Source organism: Myxocyprinus asiaticus, chromosome 6 (genome assembly GCF_019703515.2).
Source record: "Myxocyprinus asiaticus isolate MX2 ecotype Aquarium Trade chromosome 6, UBuf_Myxa_2, whole genome shotgun sequence".
Lineage (NCBI taxonomy): Eukaryota > Metazoa > Chordata > Actinopteri > Cypriniformes > Catostomidae > Myxocyprinus > Myxocyprinus asiaticus.
Window position 1 is genome coordinate 44,917,534 of NC_059349.1, and position 12,610 is coordinate 44,930,143.

The 12,610-nt window shown below is 38.2% G+C and overlaps 1 protein-coding gene across 1 annotated transcript in view; it reads right to left on the reverse strand.

Moving 5' to 3' along the window:
• LOC127442775 (sodium/potassium-transporting ATPase subunit alpha-2-like) overlaps positions 1-12,610 on the reverse strand; it is a 29,890-nt gene that overhangs the window by 6,198 nt on the left and 11,082 nt on the right. The window contains exons 12-20 of the mRNA XM_051700953.1: positions 12,365-12,444; positions 12,041-12,150; positions 11,781-11,956; positions 10,679-10,815; positions 10,401-10,551; positions 9,782-9,950; positions 7,193-7,347; positions 6,825-6,948; positions 6,394-6,539 (exon numbers count right to left, since the gene is read on the reverse strand). Coding sequence (XP_051556913.1) covers positions 6,394-6,539; positions 6,825-6,948; positions 7,193-7,347; positions 9,782-9,950; positions 10,401-10,551; positions 10,679-10,815; positions 11,781-11,956; positions 12,041-12,150; positions 12,365-12,444 — 1,248 coding nt within the window. The remainder of the gene's footprint in view (positions 1-6,393; positions 6,540-6,824; positions 6,949-7,192; positions 7,348-9,781; positions 9,951-10,400; positions 10,552-10,678; positions 10,816-11,780; positions 11,957-12,040; positions 12,151-12,364; positions 12,445-12,610) is intronic.

The window sequence follows — 12,610 nt, forward strand, 5'->3', positions numbered from 1 at the left end:
ACAGTGGTAAACAGCTGCCGCTTGTCCTCACGTTGATGACATAATCGGACCGTGGTTCGGACCCAAAAAATATGATGTGAACAGAGGCAAGCAAGGCAGGGGGAGTGGGGAGGAAACAATCTCTGGTTGGTTACAAGCAATCAAGCCAAGTGTGAAAGCACAAAATGCCAAAGAAATGCTATTTCACACAAGAACAATATCAAGTTTTTATAGTCCCTCAAAACAAAGAACAGAATAAGAGGGATGACTAATTTTGTTGTTGTTGCTTCACAAATAGAGAAGACTTGAGGAGAGCGAAGGGAGCGGTAGCTGACAAAGAGGAGGAAGTGAATCTTCCACTGCCATTAGAAACAGATGGGTGAAATTCTTGCTGGATAAAAGGATGCTAACTCCAAAGCCTGCATAGGTGAGGCACAAATTATGTTCCTCCAACAGGAGAAGGACCGAATGAGATCAAAGAAGAGGAGAATGCCCAGCCAAAAAAGGTTTTACTCCCTTCCACAGAGACATCTGATGTTTTATTGCCCAGCGATTTTTGGAAGAATGTCGATAAAAGGAATTTATGATAACCGACAGCCAAAAAAAACATTCCTCGCAGATCAAGCAGACCTGGCAGACAAGATGATACTCAGATCAGCGGCAGCCAAACTAGAGCAAAGGGCGGCAGCAGCCTACAATTGCCCAATGATTCAGTTTCCTATCAGTGAAGGCCCTATATGGGTAGAAAGACCATGGGATTTGGAAGAGTTACAGAATGTGGCAAGCTGACAAGAAGCAGGCCCTGTCCAGAAAACCCAGCCACTGGGTAAGGGATTTTAAGCGACCAAGGTACCATGAACTCTCCCTTCCCCGCTGCAACTTCTCACCCCTGGTGTCCATCCCAACAATCTCCTGACCTACCCTAAGCTCACAACTGCTAACCCCTCAACCACACAGGACACATGGAATTTATTTTTCAAATGAACTGAAACAAAACACAGTAAGCTGTAATGTCAAACAAGAGACTCAAACATGAATAATAAAAAATAAAAACAAGAGCTGGTTTTTAAGTTATTTACTGGTCTCAAAGCAGCTCTCTGATTTTTCTGCTGCACTAACATTCTCTCAAGCTAAACTATATTTATATGAGGGTAAATACCCAGATGTATTAATAGGTAAAACCACAAGTAAATATAGGAAATTCAAGCTGAATATAGGAAAATGAGTGTGATCGTCAGAAAAGTTTCACGATAATAATTTAGAACTTCTGAAAAGTATGACTAAAAACCTATCCTTTCTTTCAGAGTACGGGAGTGTGCAGGCAGTTCGACAAACCGAGTTGGGGACAGTGTAATAATGCCACGTAAGGATCATATTAAATTGCTAGAATGCATCCCCTGAGAATTGTGGTGGCCCACAATCTGCTGACCGTACAGCCATGTTCTGATTTATTTTCTATAATAATTCACCTGAATATTTGTGTTTTTCTCCAACCCTAACCACACAAGATAACCAATTTTGTTTTGAATTAGATTTTTTAGGTCAAATGTGGATAGGATACCACAGGGATGGACTAAATTCAGAGCCTACTATGTTTTTTTGTGGAACTTTTGAGTCATTTAGGTTTCATACCGCCATGTGGTAGGGCTCTCATCTAATGCGCTAATGAATTGTTCTTGTGTTCACTGAGTCAGACTGCCTGTGAGATAGATGTTAAGCCTTACTTCTCCTGTAAACAGGAAATGGACACGAAGTGTCAAAAGCACATAACCGGCCTTGTTCAACAGTAACAATATGCATAGACATTTATTGGTGCACTCTTCCGTGACACAATAAGACACTGCTTCACACTGACACGCAGACACACACACACACTGCTGCGTGCGTCTCTCTCTCTCCCTCTCTGGTGTCCCCGGCTCCTCCTTATCTCTCTCTCCCACTGATTGGGGCAACTAAGTGCCAGGCGTGCATCCTCATGGCCCAGCCACGCCCTCCTCCTCGTCACATTCCCCCAATGCCCAATTCAGGCCGGGGAACCAACCGGCCTGACCTACCAAAAAAGGTACCAAAAAACAACAACTAGAGCTTTATATGATAATTTTCCTAAGTACAGAGTACTGCAGACCCTAGATAATTGTTTTGGCTGAATAATCTTAGCAATGTTAAACTGGTGTTCTAGAATGAAATTTATGAGATCTCCAATCCTCTTCTTACAGCAGCTCATGAGCTACAGAAAATGACAGATAAATGAAATTGGTCAAGAGAATGGCATACTGCATTTGTGCAATTGAAACTGGCTCTCTCAACTGCACTATGTCTAGGCCTGCTAGATTATTCAAATTGTTCGATCTGTTCGATTCTGAGAAAGAGGGGTTCATGCATGCGGTTCTAACTAAACCCCATGGCAACCAACATCGCCCAAATGTGTACTTTTCTAAACAATTTGACACGGGGAATGCCACAGTGCCTACGTTTGTAGCTCCCGCCATCGAAGCTGTGTTGTCATGTTTAAACTTGGTGGCATTCCACCCATCAAATGTGCATTTTCCCCATGCAGTTCACACTTCTGATGCAAACAAAATGTTCTCCTATCCAAGCTTAAGGTTTTCTTACAGCATCAGGAAAACCAATTGCATTTTAAATTAATAAACTGCTAAAGAATCTGTTATTTCCAAAAGAAAATGAGATCCGTAAGCATGCACTCTTCATGAAGGAGCAGTGATGAAGTTTCAAAGGAAACTCATTTATCAATTCTTTTAAAAAATGAATGGTTTTCAAATGTCGACCAATGCCTGGTTTGACTTTTAAATCCCAGATTTCCGACAATGAGCAACTATCACCGACACTGGTTGGAATTCAAAGCATGCTTGGTCAAAAGGAATGGAGAATGGTGTCTAAAGGGACACCAAGGCAAACAAGCTATATTTTGCCAAACCATTTTGCCCAAACAGCTGTATCCAAATTTTGAAGAAAAAAAGAAAAAGAAAAAAAGGGCCCATGGGGTGGAACATGCCTCAAACAATTGGCTAATAATGACATTAATTGAGACATCCCGGGTGGCTCCAGGATTTACAGCAGTGCAAGTGAGATTTTGTTTTTTTTTAAACTGTCACATATGCGCAACGAATAATATGGGAAGGCGAGGTAAGCAATCTTACTTCATCCACCCCACCTAATTTTTCTTTTCAGGACATCATGATGAACTTCATTGGGCTGACATCATGTTGAGAGCATAAATATTGTCTTGTAATTTTGTTGAGAAGTTTTATAAGTGGGCTGAGTGTTTCCAATGTAGAAAGGCCAATGCTACAATAGTTGCGAAAGCCCTGATCAGAAAAGTAATTCCAAAATGGAGAGTGCTTAAAAAATTGTCTTCTGACAGTGACACTTGCTTTGAAAATAAAGTAATTTCTGAATTGAGAATAAATTGAAAATTCACTTTGCCTACCACCCTCAAAGTGGAGGAGCATTGGAAAAAAGCGAATCAGACTGCAAAAACCAAATTGTGTAAAGTAATGCCCATGAGAGCTCGAGAGGGAGCTTGATGGATGGAATGTCTGCGGGGTCGTCAGATCACCAGCACACCTGGGAGCAGATGTGGGCCAGCTGATGGTTCAAGTTCACCATTGGAATTGTTGTATTCATTTGTGTGTTGCTATTGATAATTGTGTTGCCTTTATTAGATTCAACTATTGTTTTCATTCAGATTAAAAGAAAAGTGCTTGTTCATCATGACCATTCATCTAACACCAAAAAGCATCACCATGAGCTAAATTTGTTTTGAAAGTATTTCTAAATTTTAGGCCTACTGGTAAGAAATAGGAGCCTTCCTAAAATTGTTATGTATGTGCATACATACAGACAGATAGATGATAGAGAGATGGATGGATGGCGTTCCGGTTCAAACTGATAAGTGAATGAAGAAATTATTTATTTTTTTATCTTTTATCCACTGAATAGGCTACAAAAGCTATTCGAGTTATGCACATAAATGTAGTGGGATCTATAGGTCTGTGGTTGCATAACTTGCGTTGTGTTGACTTTAGTGAATGGATAGAAATTACGTAATACATGCAGCCAATGGGAATGCGTCTCTGTCAGTATGCGACTCAGGTAAATTGACTGAGTCTAGGGATGCACCGAACGATACTCAGAACAGAATCCACTACTTTAACAGATCCGATATCAGAAACTATTCAGAAACGATTACATTACATCGATAAAGCTGCGAGATCATACATGAAATTATCCAGGTGTCTTGCTGAAGAGCTCGCGTTTACAGTTGATGAGACACGTATTGAGTTAAAACGTAACCTCGTAACCTCCCACATATGCGCTCAACAGGTTCATAATTAGCATGGGGATCCACAAGCACGTGACAGATTAACAAATGCATACATAACATCAACAAATGCACGCAACAAATCCTCACACGCTCAATTGACAAATCCACAAACCAGAAGAATGTACAAACATACTTCACTCACGAGTCACAATACAATACACAAATAAACAGCAATATGTTTAATTTAGTGCACAAATAAATGCCGTTTGTACACACACGAGTGCTTCGTCATATGCTGGGGGCATGGTTTAGCATGGCTGACACCAGTTACACAGCACTCATTCATTATGTGGGAAAAGGAGAAATATCTAGTAGGTTTGACAATTTTTTTTATTATAATTTTTTTTGTTAGGAAAAATGTGTTTCGAAGTTTTCATTTCGGTGCATCACTACTGAGACTATTTTAAAAGTCCTTACTCATTTTACTATTATAGCTTACTAAGCGTTATATCCACAGTTATGTTAGCCTAAATGTGCATTGTAAATAGAAACTATATATGTCAATATAGAGATATGTAATTAAGCTTATCCCCGTATTATTAAGTCATTAATGCTGATCAAGCCACTATGGATTTTACTGTACCATTTTATTTTATTTTATTATACTGACCGGTCAAGTGTTTGTTCTAATGTTCTCCATGGCCATAAAGAAAATGCATGGTTGCATCATTTTCATCTTCTGTAGTTTGCAATCTCCAGTGCTCCTTGCAATGCACTGATGATTATATTTTAATATGATTTATGCTACTATCAATACAGTTCGAAATGAAACTCCTGTCTCCTCTTTCTTTAGTCAGTGTCTCCCTCTTCCCTACAACTTTATATGTGTATAAAAATGCTCTAAACTGAGAGGTCTAAAACATTCTGCAGTTTTCTTTAACCTTTCTTTAACCTTTAACACATGTATTTAAAAGGTTTGTGTGACTGCAACCCATGTGTAGGTTCCTGCACACTGTATCTCTAATTTGGATGGAATTGCACAGGTATTTCTCTCCAAGCACAAATTCTGTTGAATGAAAAGTGTTTTATGCACATATAATTCATGAATGTTGTTCAGTGACCTTTCACCCCCTCCACCCAATTAGGATCCCCCCAGTGAATCTCGGCCATTTCCACCACTGGATATGAAAGACAGATAGATATGACAGACAGACAGACAGATAGATAGATAGATAGATAGATAGATCAGACAGACAGATACGACGGATGGATGGACAGACAGACAGACAGGCAGGCAGACTGATAGATAGACAGACAGATAGATATGACATACAGACAGACAGACAGATAGATAGATATGACAGACAGACAGGCAGACAGATAGATAGACATATAGATAGATAGATAGATACATAGATATATATATATAGATAGATAGATAGATAGATAGATAGATAGATAGATAGATACGATCAGACAGACAGATACGACGGATGGATGGACAGACAGACAGACAGGCAGGCAGACAGGTTGATAGATAGACAGACAGATAGATATGACATACAGACAGACAGACAGATAGATAGATATGACAGACAGACAGGCAGACAGATAGATATACAGATAGATAGATATATAGATAGATAGATAGATAGAGAGACAGACAGACAGACAGACAGACAGATAGATCGGACAGACAGATACGACTCACAGATAGATACGATGGATGGACAGACGGACGAACAGACAGAAAGACAGATAGATATGACATACAGACAGACAGATAGATAGATATGACAGACAGATAGATATGTCAGACAGACAGATAGATAGATAGATAGATAGATAGATTGATAGATCAGACAGACGGACAGTCAAACAGACAGATAGATCGACAGACAGATAGATCAGACGGACGGACAGACAGATAGATATGACATACAGACAGATAGATAGAGAGATCTGACAGACAGACAGATAAATACGACAGACAGATATATATGACAGACAGACCTCAAAAATGTCATTTACTTGTTATCATAACTCTTTAGATAATTCTGATGCCTCCGTGGACAAATATAATGCTATTTAAGGTATAGAGAAGTGTCTTTGAGAGTGTATGTGAGTACCCATTGCTGTCCATAGGCATCCTCTAGATCGTTTACTGTGCGATCGTCCCAGTCCAGTCGAATCCCCAGCAGTGTTCGGGGCAGAAAACCATTCTCAGCCATGATCACAAAATATGTGAAGAAACCTCCCAGTGCCTGGATCATACCTACACACACACACACACATAAACACCCACACATGAACTGAGATTCACAGGTAAAAAAATACACATTAAAACAGTGCTATTGTGTAATTACTTTTACACTCTTATAGCATAAAAGAGCAATTTTATGTCATAAGTTTCTTATATTTCATTTGTTTGCTTCAATCAAATATGACATATGCAATTCTTTATGCACTACAAAGTTTACAAGCATTTACAGCTAAAAAATGGCACTGAATGAATGTGTGCGTTCATTGATATTTGTGTGCAAGCGCATTTGACACTAACCGATCTGTCCGTAAGCCATGCTGATGAGCCTCTCATTCACCAGTTTGTCAGTTTTGGGGTTTCGGGGCTGGCGCTTCATAATGTCACTCTCTGCTGACTCGTATGCCAGGGAGATCGCAGGAACCTGAGAGAGACAAAGTAACAAGGGACAAATATGGACACATTTACAAAACAGTGTAAACTACTTTTGAACATGACTGAACATGAAAATAATACTTAGAGAGGTACATATGTTAGATATATCTTAACATGTCACAGCATATGTGTGTGTGTGTGAGAGAGAGATATTTTATGTCTGGTGCCTGAGGGTGGTCTCAAAGGAACTGGCAGTGTGACTGAATGAACACACGTTAGTGGGTGTATCTCACCATGTCAGTGCCGAGGTCGATGCAAAGGATGGTGACAGTGCCCAGGGGCAGTGGCACACTGGCAATGATGAAGAGCAGGAAGGGTGTGATCTCTGGGATGTTGCTGGTCAGAGTGTATGCAATCGACTTCTTCAGGTTATCAAAGATCAGACGGCCTAAAACAAAGAGACACATTTTTTAATTTTTTTTATTGCAGTTTTTTTTATTCCATCTTGGACTTACACTGACACCTAGTGGCATGGATGCAGCGTCATTCAAGCATGGTAGTTTTCAGTTATCAGTGTCATTGTAGAAATGTACTATACACAGTCAGCCATGATTAATTTAATCCGTGAGTGAAAGTGTCCGATAACAGGGCAGTTACTGGGATTAAGCAATAATATTCGGCTGGCCATGAGATTCTAACATGGCTTCCCCCATGAGAGGACCCTATCTATGTAGAATAAAACTGCTTTTATAAGGTTACTGATTTGGCTGGTGTCTTCATCATATGTGAGTGCTTGTGATTCTATATATATGTTTCAAAATTGCCATTCATTTCTTTTCTTCTTTTCTTTTTAAATGAGGAAAAAAAATGACTGAGTGCACCTTTAAGCCAGCGATTATTTAGCCTGACAAGGACCACTAAAATGAATGGGAGAAACTGGGACACCCAGTATGGTGGGTGTAGAAAACAAAGTCCCGCCTTACAGGTTATAACCATCCCGACTGCTTTGAGCCGGGGCTGCTACAGGAAATAAAGGGGAGATCACTTCTGCAAGTATCCAGAGGATATGTAGTGTTCAACAGGGGTAAATAAAGTAAAACAATTGAACCAATGGCAACCAAAAATTATTTTCATAAATGTATTCAATAAATGGAAAACATATTTACAGAACTCAACTATTCAATAAAGTAATCAACAGCAAAATATACAAAAACAAAAACAAAGGCATTCAAATAAAATGATAAACAGAATATGACATGGTATGAGCAGGTGATATGAATATACAGCATGTAATGGATCAATGAATGCAACATGGAGTTTGTGAAATCAAATGGAAACAGTCTTATCTGTGGGCATGGTAATGGTGGAATCTAGATGTCATGCTTTGTGTAGGCCTTGTATTCCTTTTTCCAACCGTCTTTAGGCAGTTGCAATGATGCACCAAGGACAAAGGAAAACCCAAGGTGTGGTCAAAGGTAACACAGGACTTAAGGAATGGAACAAAAAATCCTTATTTTGAACAGCAAACCAAAGATTTTTCAAACATGATCTGGTCTCTTACTCTACTACTTCCTGTACTTATACTAAAACCACAGTGCTGACTGAGACTCCTGGTGTTGAGGATGAGCATAACGGGAATAACAGAAAAATTCCCTGTAGCAGGCATATGACTGTTACAATGTAAAAGAGTCAATCAACCTTTAGATAAAGACGTCACCATTCAATTAAATTACTTGTGTCTCTGCAGAACAAAAATGGGCGTTTCCCAATCAGTGGGTGTTTTCAAACTGGGATGGGCATATTTTAAAGCACTTGAGGCACGATTTGCCTTCTACACTGAGATTCCCTATTTTCATTAAATAATTTTCAGTGATATCTGTCAGGTAGCAGGCACATTTAATTCCAAGAAAACCACACAGCACCATCACTGCAAAAAAAACAAAAAAAAAAAACAAAAAACAAAAAAACATATATATATATATATATATATATATATATATATATATATATATATATATATATATATATATATATATATATTTTTTTTTTGTCTTGTTTTCCAGTAAAAAAAAAAAAAAAAAATCTAAACATTCTTAAAACTGTGTGTTTATTTACTTGAAAACCAAACTGGCATAAGATTTTAAGTCTTGTTTTGAGAGAAATCTATTCAGATTTAGTGAGATTTATGCTTAAAACAAGAAAAAAAAAACTGTTTGCCAATGGGGTAAGAAAAAAATAGGTTACACTTTATATTAGGTGGCATGAACTACTATGTACTAACATTAAATGCATACAAGACTATGTATTTACTGTGTATCTACATGTTGTTCTGCAAAATATCCACATTTGCTGCTACTGAGGTTGTGGTACGGGTAGGTTTAGGAGAAGGATAAGGGTTGGGTTAGGGGTAAAGTTATCAGTGTAACTACAAATGTAAGTAAATGCAGGTAATTTAAATGTAATTACAATGCAAAAGCATGTATGTACATAATAAGTACATTGTATCAAATGGTTAAGTACATAGTAGTTAAGGCCACCTAATATAAAGTGGGTCTGAAAAATAAATTAAATTCAAAGGGAAAACAAGTTTATTTTGCTTACCCCACTGGCAATTTTTTTCTTTTCTTGTTTTAAGTCCACAGTTCACTAAATGTTGTCAGATTTATCTTAAAATAAGACTTAATATCTTATCCCATTTTGCTTTACAAGTAAATAAATCATGTTTTAAGAATGTTTAGATAATTTTACAGGAAAACAAGACAAAAGTACTTGTCTTGATTTCTTTTGACCTATTTCTTTTATTCCTTTTATTTTGTATTTTTTCACTGTTGTTGGTAGTTGATGTCATTTCTTTTCTATCCCTTTTTTGATCTCTCTCTCACCTTCCTCCACTCCAGTAACAATTGAAGCAAAGTTGTCATCCAGCAAGATCATGTCAGCAGCTTGCTTGGAGACGTCTGACCCCGAGATTCCCATGGCAACACCAATGTCAGCCTTCTTCAGAGCAGGAGAGTCATTCACCCCATCACCTGTCACTGCCACGATTGCACCCTGTGACCACAGAATTGGAGTGAAAGAATCAAAGACCAGTCACCACATCAGAATCAAAGTAAAAGCCAATCAGAATTGGGGAGAAAGAGTTTTCAGTCAAACAGAATAAAAGACCAGTCAGCAAATCAGAATTTGAGTCAAAGTTCTGTCAGCCAGTAAGAATAAAAATGAGTTATGTTAATGTTTTATCCTATCTTTGATCAGCTCAGTTGTAGCCTGTCACACACAGTTTAAGAATGTTTAATATAAATGTGAAATCTGAAAAGTGTGTGTAAGTGTTTAACAGAACAGAGACACAGACCAAAGAATAATTTTTGTTTTGAGTTCTTCAACTGATACAGCATTTCCAGATAGATAGATAGATAGATAGATAGATCTGATGTTTGAAGCTAGTAAAATAATACTTTTAATAAGTGATGTTTTAACGTTTCCCCACACACACACACACACCTGTCTCTGACAGCCCTCCACGATGATGAGTTTTTGTTGAGGTGAAGTGCGAGCAAACACAATCTCTGTGTGGTTCCTCAGAATATCATCCAGATACTCAGCACTCATATCCTTCAGGTCTGAACCATGAATTACACAGGCCTTAGCATCTCTAAAACACACACACATACACAGAACAGTGCCCAGTTTCATTATCTGTGAAGAAGCAATAAAAGCTGACAAAAACCCATTCAAGTAGACCCACACTCTAAAGCAAACACACAAAGACACACACAGACCGTGGGTTGACTTGGCTTAGTGGTATATTAAGTCTTTCAGCAATGTCCTCCACCGTCTCATTGCCCTCGGAGATGATGCCGACGCCTTTAGCAATGGCCTTGGCAGTTATGGGATGGTCACCTGTTACCATGATAACCTGTGAAAATGGATTTCAGTCACCAATGAATGGGTGTTACAGTTATGAATACAACTTTAAGGACTACTGAAAACAAAATGCTGCACTTTAATAAATGATTGAATGAATGAAGAGGATGATGGATGGATGGATGGATGGATGAATATAATGGATGCATAGATGATGGATAAACAATGAATGAATGAAGAGGGTGATGGATGAATGAATGGATGAATGGATGAATGGATGATGGATAAACTGAATGAATGAATGAACGAATGAAAAGGGTGATGGATGAATGAATGGATGCATCGATGATGGATAAACATAATGAATGAGTGAATGAGAGGGTGATTGATGAATGAATGGATGGACTGAATGAGTGAATCAATGAAGAGGATGATGGATGGATGGATGAATGGACACACTGAATGAATGAGTAAATGAAGAAGATGATGGATGAATGGATGAGTATGATGGTTGGATGGATAAACATACTGAAAGAATAAATAAATTAATTAATAAATGAAAAGGATTATGGATGGACATATAGTATGATGGATGAATGGATGAATGAATGAAGATGATGGATGGATGCATGGAAAGATGGATAAAATGAATGAATGAATGAATGAATGGATGAAGAGGATGATGGCTGGATGGATAGATGGATGGACACACTGAATAAATGAGTGAATGAAGAGGATGGATGGATGAATGGATGGACGAGTATGATGGATGGATCGATGGATGAATAGATAAACACTGAAAGAATAAATACATTAATGAATGAAGATGATGACGGATAAGTATGATGGATGGATGGATGAATGAATGTAGATGATGAATGGAAGGATGGATGAGTAAGATGGATGGATGGGTGGATGGATAAAGACACTGAAAGAATGAATGAATCAAGAATAAATGAAAGAATGAAAGAAATGAATGAAGAGGTTGATGGATGAATGGAACATATAAACTGATACCTTAATCCCAGCAGAACGGCACTTGCCAACAGCATCTGGCACTGCAGCTCGGGGAGGATCAATCATGGAAATTAAACCCAGAAAACAAAGCTGATTGATGGGGAAATTCACATCGTCACAGTCAAACTCAAACCCCACTGGGAACTGAGAAGGAGAGAGGTACAGGTGACAGAACCCTGAAGGAGAGAGGCCAGAAAATTATATAAAAAGAAAGAAACAAAGAAAGAAAGAAAAAAGTAAGAAAGAAAAAAGGAACATACCCAGAACTCTTTCTCCAAGCCCACCCAGCTCCATGTAAGCTCCCTGAAATGCATCCTTCCAGTCCTCGTCCAGTGGTTGCTCCTCACCGTTGATCATTATGGAACTGCACCTGCATCATCAATTACCAATAATCAGATCTATTGATCAGCAATAAAAATTTTGATTTATTGTCACTAATAAAAGTTACTGATCATCAATAAGAATTATGATGTATAACCAATATTCACAGCTATTGATCAGCAATAAGATTGTCCTATATATTCTCTGTATTGAGGTTGTAAGTATACTTTAGATTCTCTGAATTAAGGTCTGACATTGATCACCTGTCCAAGATCCTCTCTGGTGCTCCCTTCATCACAAGCAGGTGTCCACTAAGACTGTCCTCCACCTCATGAATAGACAGCTGAGAGAGAGCGGGAGAGAGAGAGAGATATAGAGAGAGAGAGGGAGAGTGAGAGAGAAAGAGAGAGAAATTTTTTTTGTTTTGTTTAATAAATATCAGTACATATATTAACTACATTATTTCATATTAATTAAATATCTTTGCTGAATTCAAAGGGAACTGTGTG